The 18,705-nt window shown below is 49.2% G+C and overlaps 1 protein-coding gene and 1 long non-coding RNA gene across 2 annotated transcripts; one reads left to right on the forward strand and one right to left on the reverse strand.

Moving 5' to 3' along the window:
- Window positions 1-2,452: 2,452 nt before the first annotated feature.
- LOC112271885 lies at window positions 2,453-2,917 on the reverse strand. Its single transcript, XR_002965405.1, has 2 exons — window positions 2,760-2,917; window positions 2,453-2,662 (listed from the first exon to the last, which is right to left on the reverse strand). It is a non-coding gene; the product is annotated as an uncharacterized LOC112271885 (long non-coding RNA).
- Window positions 2,918-16,030: 13,113 nt separating this feature from the next.
- On the forward strand, window positions 16,031-17,449 carry LOC100838148 (transcription repressor OFP1). Its single transcript, XM_003561614.4, has one exon. It carries the CDS (start codon window positions 16,430-16,432, stop codon window positions 17,270-17,272), a length of 843 nt encoding a protein of 280 aa, XP_003561662.1. The 5' UTR covers window positions 16,031-16,429; the 3' UTR covers window positions 17,273-17,449.
- Window positions 17,450-18,705: the final 1,256 nt, after the last annotated feature.

The following is an 18,705-nucleotide window of genomic DNA, read 5'->3' on the forward strand; positions in this document are numbered from 1 at the left end:
AAGCGAGGTTGGTTCGGAGCGTGTGCAACTTGGAGGGCACCATGCGGCGGAAGTCCCCAATATGGGTCGTACCAAGGAGCTCCATGGGCGATCGCAGCGAGCGCTAATGGAGGTAGTTCTGGGTTGGAGGGGTCGTAAGCCAGGACTCCTTGGTTTTTCGGCGCGGATCCTCCTGACGCCACATTGTTTCCCCTTGTAGGCTCCGAGGGCAGGGTTACTACCAGTTGCAGGGGAGGTGGCCGAAGCCCATTGAACGAGGCATACCAAGTTCCGCGTCCCTTGCGGGGGCGGTAACCACAAGTAGCTCGCCGATCCTTGTCACCACGCCGGTGAGGACCGAAGTACCGCCTACGACGGTTCCGAGTGCTTTGGCTCCTTCGGGGACGGCCGGGAGCGGGGGTGCGGCCACAACTTCCGTCGTAGCGTCCATGCTTGCGGCGGCATCCGGATTGGTGAAAATTTCTCTGTCCTCGGGAACCCCCGAGGCGTTTTCTTTGTTCGTTTGTAACCGTGTAGATTTCGCGGCAAGTTGGGCACCCGATGAAGTAGGCTTCGTCGGTGCCATCAAATCTTCAATTGCTGCGAGGGTTCCCCACAGTCGGCGCCACTGTTATTGTTTTAGAAAACAACAGGAGTACGGAGTGCCAATGCTCGATGGTTCAAGTGCGAGAATAGTATGTAGGGTGTGTACACCGGCCTTATAGCGAAGGTCGCCGTACACTTGGACAAGTTTGACACGTCGATATTTTTTGAATAGGTTCGGTCGATCCTACGACTTAGTCCTATGTTAGGAGAGGCTTCGAGGGGGTCGTTAGCCGGATGTTTAGGCCGAACTCGTCTTCCCAAATCACCTATGGCGAGAGATTTCTAGGAGCCGCATCGGACTTGGGCCGAACTTGTCTTCCCAAGTAGCGAGGTTGGGATACCCTCGAGACTCTAACCCGATCTCTCTACTTCGAGTCGAGATCGTACTAGACGGCCCGGAACCTCGAAACTAGGCTTCATAAGTTGTGTCCTCGAGGTCGAGTCGAGGCTTGGCTCGACCCAAGCACTCGAGAACGGGCTCTAGGTTGCTCTAGCCCTCTCCCCTTTGATCTTATTTCAATGAAGAGTGAATGATACATGCCCTCATGGAGGGGGGTATTTATAACTTAGGGTCCATGACAAAAGACCATGGCTACCCGTGAGGGAGGTGGAAAGTGAGGACAAAGTGGTAAACTCATCCCTACACCTTTCTTGACACCTACTCTATCTCTTCTTCTCCTTTGACCATGGCATGGGCGGTTTGACCTGTTGATTCCTTTGACCGGTGCCTAGTTGGCATGACTACGTCTTGTTGACGATTTGACCGATCTTTGGAATTTGTTGACTTGATCGTCCTCTCGTAGGATTACGGCCCGGTCATGTAAAGATTTTATTATATTACAACAATGCTGATATTTTTTGATATACGATAGTTCAAAATTTAAAAAGTTTGATAGCCAAACAAAATATGACGTTCTATGTTTTAGAACGGAGGGAGTAAACATCACTCGGCATGGGTCCAACCCAGTACGACACACCTCTGTCTTCTGGCCTCGATAGATCCCGCCATACTGAGCCCTCGTGCAAAGTTCCAAAAAGAATTTCTGAACCCACCGTTGTGCAAAGCATTCATCATAAGACTAATCGCGATGCTAACATCGAAAAGACTCGTTGAAAAAACAAAACACTGGGAAACTAATCCTACCAGGACATTGTTCCTCCGAAGCTGATCATGTCTACCTCCATCCACAGTGCACATCCACACCAGGAGCTGGTCGCTCGTCGGCCCAAGCGAGCCTAGACAGGGGAGACGGGCTCTCAAAAGCCGCAGAAATCGCCCTTCTTGGGCTGGCCTTGCTCCCCGACCTGCTGGCAGCCTTCGGTGCAGGCGGCGGCGCAATCGAACTTGTTGGGGTCCGTGCCCAGCGTCATGCACTGGTTCTTCATGCAGTCGCAGAAGCACGTACCCGCGCCCGCCGCCGTGTACGCGCTGCAGATCAACATCGCCACCGCCAGCAACCACACCGTGGCCGTGGCCGCGGATGCTCTCTTTGCCATGGCGATTTCGTGTACGTGGAAGCTGATTCACTCTCGTTAAGTTTCGGGAGCACGGAAGAAACTGGATGAGATGGTCGGTGGTGTTTGCTTGGGGCCATATATTACAGCGGATGGGGCTATTCTTGGGCGCGGAAACCACTGGTCCGGAGTAAGACTAGGCATGACCTCTCTAAAAAGAGGAAAAGAAAAGGAGCATGTGAAAGTAGGAATGGTTGAAGGATCTAGGCCCCGGTCAATTTGCTCAAACGTGTGACTGTGACTCCGCCGCCCGATGACTCGATGCGTGTGTGTCCTGATCAAAAGATATACTCTTTCCGTCCTTTAAAGAGAACATATTACACTGCCAGCGGCGGTGCTACGACAAAATTCATGGGCGGGTCAAGTAAAAGAGAAAACAAAATTTTGCGCTCAATCGCACCACTTCACAGCATATTATTCGTTCCTCAAATCTTTTGTTCTCTTTGGCTACATAATATTACTACAAACAAAAAAGTTACAGGATCTTTTTCATCTCCACTTATATCAGCTCGTTTTCGTTTCAAGACAACATTAATTCTTCTTTGAGAGGGCTTCCCCATGGCTGTTGCAATTTGTAGAATCAAAAACATATTCAGGGAACAATCCACCGACCAAATTGACAAAGTTCAAACTAGGGATTTGGGGAAACTACTCCGTACCTGGCTAGAGAAATTGGGGGAAGAGGAGGAGCAGCAGGTGCAGGGCAGCCTGCGGGGATGAGCCGTGAGCGTCAGCGGCGCGCGCAGCGGAGAAGCAGCAGCTGCGGCGGAGCAGCCAGTAGTGGCGGCGGAGCAGGAGGGGCTTCGACGCTGCGGGCGCAGCGAGGCAGCGCACGGGCGCAGGGCAGTCAGGCAGGGGGCGAGCAGCGGCGACGTGTGGGGCGGCCCGGGCTGGCTTCAGTCCGTCGCGGCGTCGCCTGGTCCTCGAGAGCAGCGAGGCAGCGCACGGCCGCGCCCTGGTTGCCGGCGAGACGAAGAGAGCAGTCAGGCAGATGCAGCGCGAAGGGTAATGCCGGGCTGATTTCTTCTGTGGGCTGGGCCATTAGTAGCGCTATTTTTTTTCAAAAAATCAGGGCGGGCCATGGCCCAGTTTGGCCCCAATGTAGCTCCACCAGTGTACACTACAACTAAAAAGTCTTGTAGAAACGTCCGATATAGGTTGTAAATACGTTTTAATCATCTCTAGAACACCGTAGAGGCGCTTCACAAAGCGTCCCAAGAACGTCACCTCACGCACCGTGTCAAAGATCGTAGAGACGCATCAAAAACATGTCTATTAGCTTTTGTGAACGGGAACGTCGTATGTGTAGTCACGCGTTGTGCAGTCCATGTTCTTACAAATATAAGATAGATAGGGATATAAATTGCAACAGTGAAAAGATTAATTACCTAAGATTGCATTATTAATGCGTGTATGGTTGGAAAATGGTCACCCGTGAATGTTTCTACCTCTAACCTTGCATGCATGCAAAACGTGCGATAAGTATGCGACGTATTTGGATCCAGTCCGGCATGGAGGTGTTCTCCGGCCGACATACTACATCGACATGTGACTCGCTGTTTACAGCAAGCCGTTCATCGGTTCAAAAAAGCTCTTTGGCAATGGTGCTACTCTGGATCTTGCATTGTTGGAGGCTGTGTTTTTTTTCCGACGAGCACCTCGGCATCGCTGGAGTTTGGCAGCAGCTTTGGGCTTTGATGTGTGCAGAGACTTCTAAGATAGTATGTGTCTTTTGATTGAGTCTTTTCTGCATTGTACTAGTTTCACTCTGTTTGTTTAATATAAATCGCAGTTACTCTAAAAAAAGTACTACTATACGTACTCCCTATCAACATATTCAATGCATGAAAAAAGAGGTATTGCCGTATCAACATACACAAGAAGAGAAACGAGCATTGCTGAATGCACACAGGAACGAAAATAAAACATCTACATAATCAAAAATTAGTTTTGGACATTCAAAATATTTTGCATCTCAAATCACTTGCTCAATTCACGGTCCGTCTTTACTGTACGCCGAAGTAACGCCAGATGCATGCTAGTAGAAGCTCCATCTGCTGAGGAAGTCGGTGGTACTGAACTTTGTGGTGTGGGTATGCAGCAGGGGCCAGGGGAGCGGCCGTAGCTCCATTAAAAATATTTCGGTGGTGAGAAAATGGATATAGGGGCTGTTTGGATGACGATCAAATTGTGGCCTACCAATTTTTTGGTCACGATCAAATAGTTGGTCTTTGTTTGGATGATAGCCAGTATTTGGCATGCCAATGTTTTCTTTGGCATTCTAATTCATTTTTCTTGCCAATGTTGACCAATTTTTGGACAAGCAATACCATGATCAAATAATTGGCTAGCCAAATTTTGACATGGCTAAATCCAAACAGCCCTATAAAAATGATGTTTTCTACTCGCTTATTATGCATCGGAGAAAGTACAATTCACTCTTGCAAAAACTTTCTGAATCTTGGTTGAAAATTTAGGGATCTGCGCATTCAGATTGTCGTTTCCGCTTGTTTTTAGCTGACCTATCTCTCGTTTTAGCTGAAAGTTTCAGTTTTGGAACTTGAGTTACGAAGTTCTCACTTGAAGGCGAAAGGTGTAATTTTGTTAGCGTTGAAAGTTCCTGCATGCATGGAGTGATACTCCACTACATTTCAGAGGTGACGGCTGTTGTCCCCTGGACGGTGACGAGAGCAAAAGTGCCCACCATGTCCATTACCCTTTGACGACACACTGTACATGTTTTGGCAAGTTTGTACTGTAGGAGTGATACCTTTCGGTGCTTTCCACCATCCAACTTTTTCCGGTGCCGCTGCCAACTTGACCGAGATGTGTTGCTAGAATTAAGCCACGCAGAGCACCGAGAGGGTAAGATAACTTATCACCGCTGCATCCCCGCGGCTGTGGTGAGCTTCGCTTTCGTCGCTGTCCCGTCAGCAGTCAGATCAATCGTATCTTCGTGTGATATCCACGGGCCACGGTGGTCGACCTGGCCGGCCAAAACGCACGCGCGAGCCGAGAGATCGAGTTGGCATGCGTGTTGTTCGTGCCACCGACTCACGCACACATGGCACGGTATCTTGGCAGACGGCAAGTCAGTCGCTCGCACAGTCGGTGTCGCGGGCAGGACAAAACAATACGTACTGGTGATACTCCTACACTAGATTAGAGCAGCAGGGGGCGACCCAGGACCACGAACGGCAAAGATTATGCATGAGAAGAAAAATATCAGGGTGGGCGCGGGGGGTGCAGACTGCAGTACCCCCCATTCCGTGAAAAGCCGAGCCTAAAATGTTTAGGCGGGCGATCTCCGGCTCTCCGCTGGGCCTCGATCTGTCTACGGTTGATCGACCCCCTCACCCCCGCCTGCTCGGTCCCGTGCCCGTCCCAATTCACCCAAAGCGTGACGAAGCAACTGATTGACGAGCGCCCCCGATATGTGCGCGCGTACGTGCGTGCCGACCCCGGTGAACGTCGCCGACCGTCGGATGAATGCCCCAAGGACCACGTGCAGGGCGACGCGAGATCCCATGGAGATCTTCCGCCACTGTCCATCGCGCCGCGGCTCGCGAATCTGCAGGAACTGCTGCTGAGTTACTCCCTCCTCACAATATACGAGCCACGCACGTGTTCTAAGATCGTCAATTTAACTATTAAAATATAAATTATATGACGTAAAAAATATATCATTATAAAGTTCATTTGATTACGAATCTAATGATATATTTTTTATAAAATATAATTTATATTTTGCTAGTTAAATTTGAAATCTTAGGATACGTGCGTGCTTCGTATATTGGGACGGAGGTAGTACAACAACGATCGATAATCTAATTTTTTTTCCGGAAAAGCAGGTCATGCCGCCGTATACATATACACATGTGTGTATCCGGCCTTGGCGGTGTGATGCATGCCAGCAAGCATGTCAGTTTTGAATTCAGGCACTGAATTCCCTGCGAAGAAGGTACGGTCTTGGACGATCGGCACAGCAGATATGGCACGGGATCAGCTGCTTTTGGCTGGCACCATCAAGTCGTGCGACTGATGAAGTTCTGTTGATCAGGTGACGGCATGAAACCGAGACAACAGCAGAAACTTTTGATCGATCCAGGGTCATAGATGGAGCTCCAGTTATTTCTCAACATCAGTTAAAGAAACTGACGATATGCGACTACATGTTAGATGGATATACGACTATATTTCAGGGTCATGGATGGAACTTCCCCGAGTACTTGTTTGGATCAAATAAATCACATGTTGATATCATTGTAGATCTCGGTGTGAATAATACGTGGACACCCTAGAATCTTTAGCAGTAGCTCCTAAAACAGGGTTCCTAAATGTTGTTTAGGGGTTTACCCCTAAAATTTTAAACCCCTATTTCATCTTGCTCTTCAGCAGTAGCCCCTATATCTCAGTTCCTATTTATTTTCTCTTATACACTGACACATGGGACCCACTTGTCAGTGTGTCAATTTCATCATTTCATCTTCTTCCCCAACAACAAAGGAGGGCATGGGGGCAAGCCAAGCCGAGGCCATGGTGGGCTGGTGGCGGCGGCCGAGACGCATTGGCGGGCTGGGTGGCGGTCGAGTGCGGTGGTCGACAGCGGCGCTAGGGAGCGAGGGCGGCGGCGGCGCGCGCGGCAGAGAGCAGGCACGGCAGTGGCACTTGTACCGGCGTTAGGGAGCGAGGGTGGCGGAGGCGGCGTGCACACGCGCGGCGGAGAGCGAGGACTGCGTCTCGCGGCGAAGAGAAAGCACGGCAGCAGCTCACATACCGGCGCTGGGGAGCGAGAGCGGCGGCGGCACGGGCGTCGGTGGCACACTCGCGGCGGAGAGCCAGGGCGTGCGGAGGCACGGGCGGCGGTGGCGCGCGCTCGCGGCGGAGAGCCAGGGCGGCGGCCTCGCGGCGGAGAGCAAGGACGGCTGTGCGCTCATACCGGCGAGGAGAGGCAGCCCGAGGCACGAGGAGGCGGCGATGTGCCGACGAGGAGAGGCAACCGGGGCATGGCGGCGGCCAGGGACTCGACGACGGGATTGTGGAAGAAAGGCAAGAGAGAGAGAGAGGTAAAGTTACATGGCACGGGATGGGAATGGGGGCTTGGGAGGTGTTTCTAGAGGCCTCCCTAGAATATGGGTTCTAATAGGGTCCCTGCTAAAGTCGGTTTTTTTTTGCTACCGGCCCCTAAAACGTGATAGGGACCCTGTTTAGCGGCTCTGCTGAAGATGCTCTAAGTAGGACTAGAGTTAGATTTGGCCGGATTCAATCAGGAAAGATCAGATTGTTACACGCACCCGATACAGTTGTCGACAAGACAGCCCCGGTCAACCGCTACCATCACTGTCTAAGTACCCGTGCGTTGCAACGGCGGGATGAACATTTTATAGCTTACCAGTTATGGTCATCGGATAACAATGCACCACTGTTTATGTACATGTATATAGTCCAAGTCATATAATCACTAACTGTGACAATATGAGAGGAGTGACAATATGAGAGGAAAACGAATTCTACCATGGACCAATAATACAGTGCACATGAACATTAACGAAGATGGCAGGCTTTGACCAATAATACAGCGCACATGTACATAGTCCAAGTCATATAATCACTAACGGGCTGAAGAAAAGCTGCGAGTTGAATCGGTAATGCCGAGGATCATCCAGCTATAGCTTTGATGGTACTCTTTGACCATTCGCAGCGGGCGGCAGTGAAGACTTCACTTGCCATGTGCTTCAATAAGCATTCGCCCGATAATTTCTTGTTTTCCAGTTTTTACTGCAAGAATGCTAACAACCCTGTGGCAACAAAAAAAAGGGATATTGCTACACATTCACGGATCAACCCTACTGTAATCTGAAAAGGAACAATGAAAGACCAAAAAAGTATGTTGATATAATGTTAACAGATGACAATAGTTCCACTAACCAATAGGAGTATGAGCATTGCAGACTATGAAAGGACAAAACATACACTTGGACTCAAGAGCACTCTATTAGAGATGCATGAGAACATTAATCTATTTTTCACAAAACAATTAAAAGTGAACTGTTACTCCTCGCAGAGTGTAGCACTAAGAAGTTTACAACAAAACTTGATAAAGAATAAGATATCAAAATGAATCCAGCAGCTGTACTGTGTCACTATCAAGAGAAAGCACAACTGGAAAAAGAAACTGAATCAATAGTGTCTGCTTAACCAGGAAGGGGAATGTAAAACCAACCTCCCTACTCCTACCTTTCCGAGGATGAAAATCTCCACCCTCCTTGGAAACAATATACATTTGATCGGCAGCCCGCAATAAAATAAAAAAACTCCTGTTTGGGACAATTGTAGCATCAGATAGTATTCTTTTGGGATCCAAACTTGCTTGAACACGGTGTCGACAACACGATTATCTTTTTCTCCAAGCTGTACCCTCAGCACTACAATTTTTTATGTAAAAGTTAATTTCTGAACTGAAATGGTTTAACTGGCCCTCTTAGGAAGAAGATCAAATTTGGATCTCAGCAATCCAATTTACATATCGCAGTTCCAATTTGAAGAACCAAAAACACAGCTCGTGTACTACTTCAGTACTCACAATCACTAACATGCGCCGCTGTTGATTTAAAATATTTAAAGTGATAATGAGTAATCAGTTACCCTGTGGGGAGTGAGTAGACATAGCTGGGGATCATATTGATCTCGCCGGTACCGTTAGCTGGGGAATGAGAAGGGTGCTACCATCTTGATTATAGTGAACCTACAAGAACAACAGGAGGGCACTTGTTTGCTAGCTTTGAGAGAAATCAGATGTCAAGGCATTTTTTTACATCATAATGATCTCCAATAAAAGAGTACCGTAAGAACAACCGATTAGTGAGTTCATATTGAAAAAGACACATTCAGCAAGAATACGCTAGTAGGTGCTGTAACCATCTTTGGGCTTCAGAGAAATCCGAAACAGAAGGAAACTGCATAGTGATATGCTGTGTCATATGTACAAAAATAAAAAATGTAAATAGATGAGCCATATAAATGTATGCAGAGATTGACAATTTTATCTCTCAATTGATATCGGTGCTTGATTTTCTCTTTGGAGAAGCATAAGTGGAAGATTGGTCACACGAACCGGAAATTCTGAACTTGACTGAATGAGCTCCAGCTAAAATATACACCAACTCACTATCATTCTTTAGGAAAAAAAAAAGCTGAGAAATCCACGTGAAGCTAGGTGCTACTTGATATATATGGAAACAACTCAGAACTAAATGCACAGTTGCAAATAACATCAAACGACACAAAATTTTCCACGGAGACAGTCGTAGTCATGGAAGTACAACACAATGTGATCTCCCGGTTTCACCTAGATGACCTCTACAGTATCGAGTGAGTACACTTGAAAAGTCTCCCAGGTCAAAAATTAGCAACCGTACATCATGATGGAAAAACAAATATCTATGACGCAGCTTCACGAATTCTACGATTGGGACGAGACCCACACATAAAAAATCGTCCAAAATCCACAACCAATTCTCGGAGACTTACCTCAGGCGGGGGGGGGAGGGGGGGGGGGGGTAGCGGCGGCTGGAGCAGAACGGCCCTGACGGAGGCCCCCAATGGGACGACAGACCCCCCCTGCCCCCTTCCCTTTCCCCGTAGCTTCATCGACCACGCATTTCCACCGCCTCCCGTCCACCTCCTCCATGCAATTGAGCTAATTTTTTTTAAATAATCCAATTTTTTTAATCATTTTCAAAAATAATACGCGTTTTTATTTTTTTTTAAATATGCTCATCCGGTGACCGTGAGGCTGCTCGAGGTTGGGGTTCGCACGCTTCAAGGGTAAATCATAATCTCTCACGTATTTATCCTATAATGTATATGTTTATGAGGATATGTGTGTACGTATATATAGAAGTATGTTTTAGCGTTTGGTAGTGCTCATTATTTTGGACAACTGTTAATGTCGTACTGCTTAGTATTTGATGCATCTAAATATTATGGCCGGGAGTAATATGTTTGATAGAATAGATTTTTTTTTGATGCCTTACTGCTTAGTATTTGACGCGTATTAATATTTTTAATATGCCGTACTGCTTAGTATTTGACGCGTCTAAACATTTTTAATATGCCGTACTTGTGATTATTTAACGCGTACTAATATTTTTAATATGCCGTACTGCTTAGTATTTGACGCGTGTAAACATTTTTAATATGCCGTACTGCTAAATATTTGACGCGTCATAATATTTTTTATATGCCGTACTGGTTAGTATTTGACGCGAATTAATATTTTTTATATGCCGTACTGGTTAGTATTTGACACGTATTAATATTTTTAATATGCCGTACTGGTTAGTATTTGACGCGTATTAATATTTTTAATATGCCGTACTGCTTAGTATTTGACGCGTGTAAACATTTTTAATATGCCGTACTGGTTAGTATTTGACGCGTATTAATATTTTTAATATGCTGTACTGGTTAGTATTTGACGCGTATTAATATTTTTAATATGCCGTACTGCTTAGTATTTGACGCGTCTAAACATTTTTAATATGCCGTACTGGTTAGTATTTGACGTGTATTAATATTTTTAATATGCCGTACTGGTTAGTATTTGACACGTATTAATATTTTTAATATGCCGTACTGGTTAGTATTTGACGCGTATTAATATTTTTTATATGCCGTACTGGTTAGTATTTGACGCGTATTAATATTTTTAATATGCCGTACTGCTTAGTATTTGACGCGTATTAATATTTTTTATATGCCGTACTGCTTACTAATTGACGTGTCTAAACATTTTTTTAGGCATCAGAGATGTCCGGTGTAGTGAAGTTTGTTTTTTACTACGGTTCCGGTACTGTCTTAACAACCGAGCACGGAGCTGATCTGAGTCAGTTTAAGTATGTGGAGTTGGATCTAACGGCCCCTCAAACATGGACGTTTAGTCAGCTGCATAAATGGTTGGTAGGATGTTTAGCGGTCAATCCTGAAACATACACCGTCCGTGTGCAAGCATTGTGGACCAGGTCAAGTTTAAATATTTTCTGGATTTTGAGGCCGATAGACCGGACATCAAAGTGGGTGCGCTGGTTAGAAAGTTGCGAGAAAAGAGGAACTACACCTGTCACCTTAATCTAGGTTGTCGCTCATGAGACCAATCGAGCTGAAGGTGAGGGTGAATCAAGTTATGACTTGTCCAATGCAAACTCTGTGTCGAATGCTGGAGGTGGTGGTTATGAATTAGGCCGGGAGATCGCGAATGCAACTTGTGGTGACGACATCACACAGAGGAGTTGGGGTTCAGCCGTCTTAGCAGCTACGTACCGATGTATGTGCAACGCTTGCCAGCTTGCGTCGCCCAAGTCAGCCCTGCTTGGATGTCCTTTATTGTTACAGCTCTGGTCGTGGGAGAGGTTTTCTATCGGCCGACCACACGTTACGGGTGATCACCCTAACCCTGAGCAGGAGTTGTTTGACTTAGAACACATCGACCTGCCTACTTTCGCGACAATTTGGACACGTAGCAAGGTATGTCGAATGTGAAATTCATACATTAGTTTACATAAACCATGAATGAACCTAAATTCTTTTTTTTTTACAGAGACGCTTTGCACACGATCACGTCAGGAATTGCTACCCATCATTCAACGAGCAGTTCGACGTGTTGCACTCTGAGGCGGTTGTCTGGGAGCCGTACACACAGGACGCCATCGAGGATAGATACCCTGGCGGGATGTCCACGGTCTGCACGAGAGATTACGCTTACTGGATGACAAAATCAAAGATCATCTTCGACGTCTGCGTGGAGGAGATGGCCCAGCAGAGGGTCATGAGGCAGTTTGGGGCACGCCAATTGGTCGTTCCTCCACCGACGGAGGATCCACTTCCACAGGTCGTCCACAGGTATCTGCAGTTCTCCAATTTATGATTGTCGTCCAGAATTGTCCAGAATTTATTGTTCAACTTTCTATTGCGATCTCAGGTTTACCAGGAAGGGAAGTACCAGGACCCAGACTCAGTGGCTGCAGAGGGTTCAGTCGTACGTCACAGAGTGGGAGACTGCGACGACACGGGTTTGGCCATTGGCGGCCTTTGATCTCAATCTATTCAACGGATATTTGCAGCGGTACATGACAGCTACCCGATTGACCATCATTCAGCACTCTCACCCCCAGGAGATAGTCGAGCCGAGTTTGCAAGATATGTACCCTAGCCAGTCTACTTCAGGCTCTAGACAGCACGCGGTAAGTATCTTCTCTTAACATAATGCATGTGTTTGTTACGTACTTTGCCATATATATGTAATACTCTTCGTGCCAATTGCAGGCTCAGTTGACACAGGATTTACAGGCCGAGTTCGCTGCGTATGGACGTTCGCTTTCGACCGGTCCACTTCTACTACCACGGGAGCCGCACCGGTCCTGGCTTAGACGAATGGAGGAGAAGCTACGCTCTGTTTACGCGGCTATCACGTGCACCCGCACTTCCGACGTCGTTCACCACCAGGCGTCCGTACGGCCCCCTCGTCACTCCACGCACCAGCAGCGGCCACGTCAGCAGGAAGCACCGCACCCCCGACACCACCCGCGTCCACGTCTACCAGAGCAGTCGACGCCCAGGCGACCTCCTCCTGCGCAGGCCGGAGGTTCGTCGTGGCACCAGCCGCAGTCTTCTTTCGACTATTGGCACCAGCAGCAGCCCTCTTTTGAGGCTGGAGGTTCGGCGTGGCACCAGCAGCAGCCCTATTTTGAGGCTGGAGGTTCGTCGTGGCAGCACCAGCAGAGTCCTAGGATGAACTTCGAGTTTCGTCCACAGACCCAGCCACAGGATATGTATATTTCTATCTATTGTGTTCGTTACCATGACTGCTACGCAATTGTAATGCTAAGTACTTTCACACATGCAGGAGCCTACGGGCATCAGTCATCGTTGTCCGAACCCTCGTGGGGTAGTGAGCAGGATCACGCTCAAGGAGAGGACTATTCTGTCCAATACAATTGGATGTTCAGTACTCCGCCACCAGATCCCACACAGGAGGATACACAGTATCGTGAGGATGAGACCGTGATTCCTCAGCGCAACGTAGTGCCACCTCATAGGTATGGCTGGACCACGCCACAGGCACCCCCAGAACGCCGTCCCAGACGTCGTGCCTGATATTTGGATGTAGGTCCTATGTATGAGACATATTTCTACCTATGTATGAGAGAGACATGTTACTAATTTTCGCATTCTTATTCAAGTTACATTTGCATATAAATAACGGCAGGACTTAAATACATATGCAATAGAAAGATTGAAATTAAAACCGACAACTTAAAATAAACGGGAAACGGTGGCGGTAAAAGGAGGCAGGAAAAGGAGGCGGTAAACGGTGACGCAAAAACGAGGCAGGAAACGATGGCGGGAAAACGAGGCGGGAAACGGTGGCGCGAAAAGGAAGCGGGAAAACCAGGCGAGAAAAAGAGGAGGGAAACGGTGGCGGGAGAATGAGTTTGAGAGCCTATAAATACCTCATCTCCAGTAGTCATTTAATCATCCTTGCCACTACTCTTTTTTCCAATATTTCAGTGTCCCCAAATGAGTTTGCCTTGCTCGGACCAGGGCGAGAGGCCGAGGAGGATGAAAGATGCGATGTTGCCTCGGGGGGTGGAACATTTCAGGTGGTGCGGCAATCTATGCAAGGTGAAGGAGGTGACAGATTTTTCAGATAAGCTGGGCATGAGGTTTTTCATGTGCGCGAACTATGAGTATGAACCACCTGTCCCAGTTTCGTCGTACGACAAGCCTCCGGTAAGCACATTTAGGTGTTCTAAACATGTTTTTTGTGTCATATCAGATTTGTAACAGTAGGCTTTTTTGTAGTCTCCTCCGCCCCTATGCATGTGGTATCGTTGGATTGACACAGAGATGCCGGATTGGGCGGTGGAAGAGATCAAAACAAGGTCCCGAAATGCATGGCAGCGTTTCCACGCGGAGGAGCGTGCAGAAAAAGCTGCAGCCCAGGAGAAAGAGGAGCAAGAGAGAGAGATGAAAGAGCATAGGGAGGAACAACGTCGTTGGATTGACAAAGCACTAAGGAAAAACAGGGAGAAAGCGCTTGAGATGCAAGAGGAGGAACGAAAGCGCAAGGATGCTCGTGAGGCAGAAAGGGAGAAGCAAAGAGAAAGGGCCGCCGTGGCAAAGGCTGCAGAAGAACGTGGCGATACGAGCGGAAAATGGCCTAAGTAGACTCAGTAATGCTTGTGTTTTTATGTATTAGCTATCTTTAATTATGTCCAATTGCGGTATTACCAATGTATGTTAATTTACTCGTACCTTGGTTCCGTAACCAGCACATTATCAATGTATGTTAATTTATCCAAATATCAAGTCTTTCAGTTCAAAAAACCGCAAGGATTCGAGACAAAAATGGGCCTCGGCCGTGTATGCGTTGATCATGCAACGAACTAGCGGTAAAGACTAATTACTTCCAATCGGATTCGGCGTGTTACTTTTATCCAGGTTGTCGAGTATTTTAGTTCAAAAGACCGGAAGGATCCGAAGAAAAATATGGAATTACTTCGAATCGGGTGGGAAAAAATGAATTGAATCCAATCGGCCTGGCCCAAACCAACTGGGCCAGTCGGCCTGGGCGAAGCCAACTGGGCTTCAGTCGGCCTGGGCCAGGCCGACTGGCGCGTGGAGGCCCCGCGGGCGAGACGGGCGGCCTGCAGTCGGCCTAGCCGAGGCCGACTGGGCCTAATCGGCTTGGGCCAGGCCAACTGGGCCCAATCGGCCTCGCCGTATTTTTTAAATTTTTTAAAAAAGCGTATTATTTTTGAAAATGATTAAAAAAATTGTATTATTTAAAAAAAATTAGCTGCAATTGAACCCCTCCAGTGCGGGCATGCTTTCGGGGGCTGTGGAGGGGAGCGGTGCGTGGCGGCATAGGAGAGCAAGAGATGTGGCGGCGTTGTGGATCCGGTGGTGGTGTTGGCTGGGGTGTGGCGCAGGTAGAGGTAGCACAGGAAATGGACGGGAGGGCTGCAGCGGTGCTGGAGGTTCGGAAGGGAGACGGCAGCAAACCCTAGGAGACGGGGGGATTGGACTGGAGGTTAGCGAAGGGGAATGTTTCGAGCGAGGGGAGAGAGAACGGTTCGGGCCTGAGGGGAGCAAATTTGGTGGGCGGTGGCATCGATGTAATTCTGGCGAAGGGTCGGGAGGACGTACGATGGACTAACGTAACTGTGAATTAAGGAGTAGTAAAGATATGAAACCACCATCGCCGGCCGCCTGATCTCCTCATATCACAACGTAAGCCAAGTTTTACGCAGTACCGCAGGTTTAATACCGCGCAAACAGGCAAATAAGACTGTTTTGTTTCGTAATAGCCCTGAAATCCACAGACTCCTTTGCTCCGTATTTGTTTCGTTGCTGCTGACATGAAGACAAACTCGCTGCGTGCGACTCCGGGGACTTAAATAGATCCGACCGGGGTACGGGTCACACGGCGCCAATCCACCTGCAATGATCCCGTAATTCTTGTCGCGTCTCCTAGACGTCGCGCGCCGGCCTAAATCAGTCGTCCGGACGTGAGTGAGCATCCATCATCGATGCATGTAACACAAGCTGCGCCTTGCAGTCAAAAAAAGAGCTGCGCCTGGAAAGTATATACCCAAGGGGCCAAGTACATGAGGTGTTTGCCCATGTTTCCAGTGTTTCACTTTGATAATTACGTGCACCCACCTACCGCCGCACAACCGGTACGTAACATGATTAATTTAGGACGCGCGGGGCCTCTACGCGGTGCTGGCGTTCAAGTTTGGGGCCTTTGGGCGCGACAAGCTCCTGCCCCACGCAAAGACTTCTGTAAGGTTCGAGACACGCAGCGGGCATGTAAGCCCCTTATTATACTCTCCCTGCATTTGCGTACAAATTAATGACCAAAACTTTGACATTTACAACCGTTTTGCTCCCCATACCCATGACAGCAGTATCTTTGTTGCAGACTGTACAGAGTGAAGTGGAGTGCGCCTCAAATACCAGGATGGTACGTAGGATCAGTTCACACTCCAAACAATTCCAAGTTCGCCTGCCTCTCGTTTCTGACAACTAGATATATTCGATATCTCCGTTCCCCTCCGACTGAAATCCAGCATACCTGTCGCGACAAATCCCGATATATATATCTCCTCTCAGCCATCAGGACCTCGTTAGCTAGCTGGAGACACTGCAAAGCTTTTCTCCACGGCGATCAACAGCTGCAACACTGCAGTCGGCACCACAAGCACAAGCACAAGCACACTCTGTCTTTTGCCGCAACAGAGTGTCTCTGTCTCCCGCCCACGCGATGCCAGCCTCCTCCTGGTTCCACAAGCTCAGGAGGAGGAAGAAGGACAATTATCAGCGATCAAGCGCGTTCCCGGCCCAAGGCGCCCTCGACGAGCAGAGAAGCCAGGAGTGTTGCGAACCACCACAAGCTTCCCAAGGCGCCGCCGGCTACTCGCCGAACAGAGCATCCTACTACTTCCCGAGCGCGGACCGCGCGCGCCGGGACGGAGGGCTCCGGTGCATCGCCCCGCGCGGTGACGACGAAGAGGACGATGGCGGCTCGGCCTTGGACGTCCGTGTCGACGTGGTCCACCGCCGCGCCGGCGGCAGGCTCGGCGGTGTCGACGCGCCCCCGACGACGCCCGAACTCAACCTGCGGCGCATTATCACCACGAGACCCGCCCCCGCCAAGAACGAGACCCCGGACAACGTCCTCCCCTGTAGCAGCGGCAGCGGCAGCACCACCTCGGCTGCCACGACGCCGTCCACCTTCGGCAGGGGCCGGGGGTTCCACGTGAAGCCTGCCGGGCGCCGGCGGAGGCTGCGGCCGCGGCGCGATCACGACGACAAGGAGAAGGAGAAGGCGGTGGGGTCGACGAGGGGGAGGACTATGACTATGAGGCGGCGTTGGCTGTACGAGAGCCTGGTGGTGGTGAAGACGTCGTCTGACCCGGAGCGGGAGATGGCGGAGAGCATGGCGGAGATGGTGGCGGCCAACCACATACGTTCCTCGGAGGATCTGGAGGAGCTCCTCGCCTGCTACCTCGCGCTCAACGCCGCCGAGCACCACCGCGCCGTCGTCGCCGCCTTCCGCTGCGTCTGGCTTCACATAATGGCCACCCAAAGACTGCACCACCACTAAGTACAACCCACATATACCCTTGTCTCTACTCTCTGCTGCGATGCAAGATGCGTGTGTGTGTGCGCCCTGTTGATCATGGTGTGTTCATAATCATATTGGTGACCGACCGGCTCGTGTACGCATGGTCGACACCCGACACATTGTGCATGTTAATTGCCCTGGTACATTCTCGTGAAATCGTGCTGCGTTTTAGACTTTAGGGATTGATGAATTCTGTCAAGTTGGCAAGCTTTCCTTGCGTGTCCCGAACGCTTGCTTCGGTTGGTGTTGTGAGGCTGAAGAATGGAATAGCACGCGCACTATATGCGCACCCCACTTTGGCTCCAAAAGCGGATTAAGATGCCACCTTTACAGCTCGGGCCGTGCGCTGGGGGGAATTCCGCTGTTCATCGCATCTTCTGTGGAAGAATTCCGTGTCATTGTGGAAGGATGATAGTTGTCTGGCTCAGGCTGTACTGAGGCTGCATCTTAGCATCTTAATTACAAACAGCGGCGGCGGTGCCCAGTTTCTTGGACAGAAGATTAGCAAATGGAACGTGCTGCCGTGAACCGTGACTAATTCCAGTACGAGGATTTTCGTCCTGGAATTAGACTGGCGAATGTCTGTCCTCCCCGGCATAGCTGCTCCCCGGTCGTTTCTGTACATACATCGAGACTAACATAACAGCAAAGCAAAAGACATGCAGTAGTACATTGAGGTGCTTTTCAATCAAAAGCGAAAAGTCTCCATCCAAAAATTCCACACGTACCGTATCATCATCATCGTTACTACGCATTTACACGTTTTCTCAGAGTGAGAGTGACACGGATCGAGAGTGAGAGCGAAGTGGATCGACAGACACAACCTCGTCTTCAGTGTTCACTGTTCAGTCTCCACTCCATCTCCAGATCGATAGCACGTACACGGTACACGAAGCCCCCGGGCTCTTCCTGTCCCTCGGCAGCTTCCAAACAGATCGATCGAGCCCCAGCCCCAGGGCCAGCCAGTGCGGCAATCGACGAGCATTGCATTGCATCCTTGCATGGCCTATTGGCCTGCTACCATATGGGAAAAGCAGAAAAGATAAAGATCCCTCTCCTGTGCTGCAGCATCGTGGGCGAAGGAAAGAACGCACCGGAAAGGCGACGACGGCATGAAGGGAATTGAAAGCTCTGGAGAAAGGCTGCACGGTGGTGCCTAGAGCAGGCGAAAGCGGCTTTCGACGGGGACCCCCGTGGATTGCGTGTGTCCTTGCTGTTTGAAACAGTATCAGCAAAAGAGAAAGCGCTCATCATTCGCTCGCTTCACTGCGCTGGTCGCTGCCTGGCGATTGACACCGACTTTGATTGAAGAAGTGCATACGTACTACGTACCGCTGACCGGGTTTTTCCTTTCGAGAAAAGACCGGTGGAGGGTTCTCATGCGAGTAGAAAGACTGGATCTTTTCCCAGTT

The sequence above is a fragment of the Brachypodium distachyon genome, chromosome 1 (genome assembly GCF_000005505.3).
Source record: "Brachypodium distachyon strain Bd21 chromosome 1, Brachypodium_distachyon_v3.0, whole genome shotgun sequence".
Classification (NCBI taxonomy): Eukaryota; Viridiplantae; Streptophyta; class Magnoliopsida; order Poales; family Poaceae; genus Brachypodium; species Brachypodium distachyon.

Excerpts from the sequence above, each read along its gene's own strand:
- LOC100838148 (XM_003561614.4), top strand. The coding sequence starts at position 16,430 with ATGCCAGCCTCCTCCTGGTTCCACAAGCTCAGGAGGAGGAAGAAGGAC.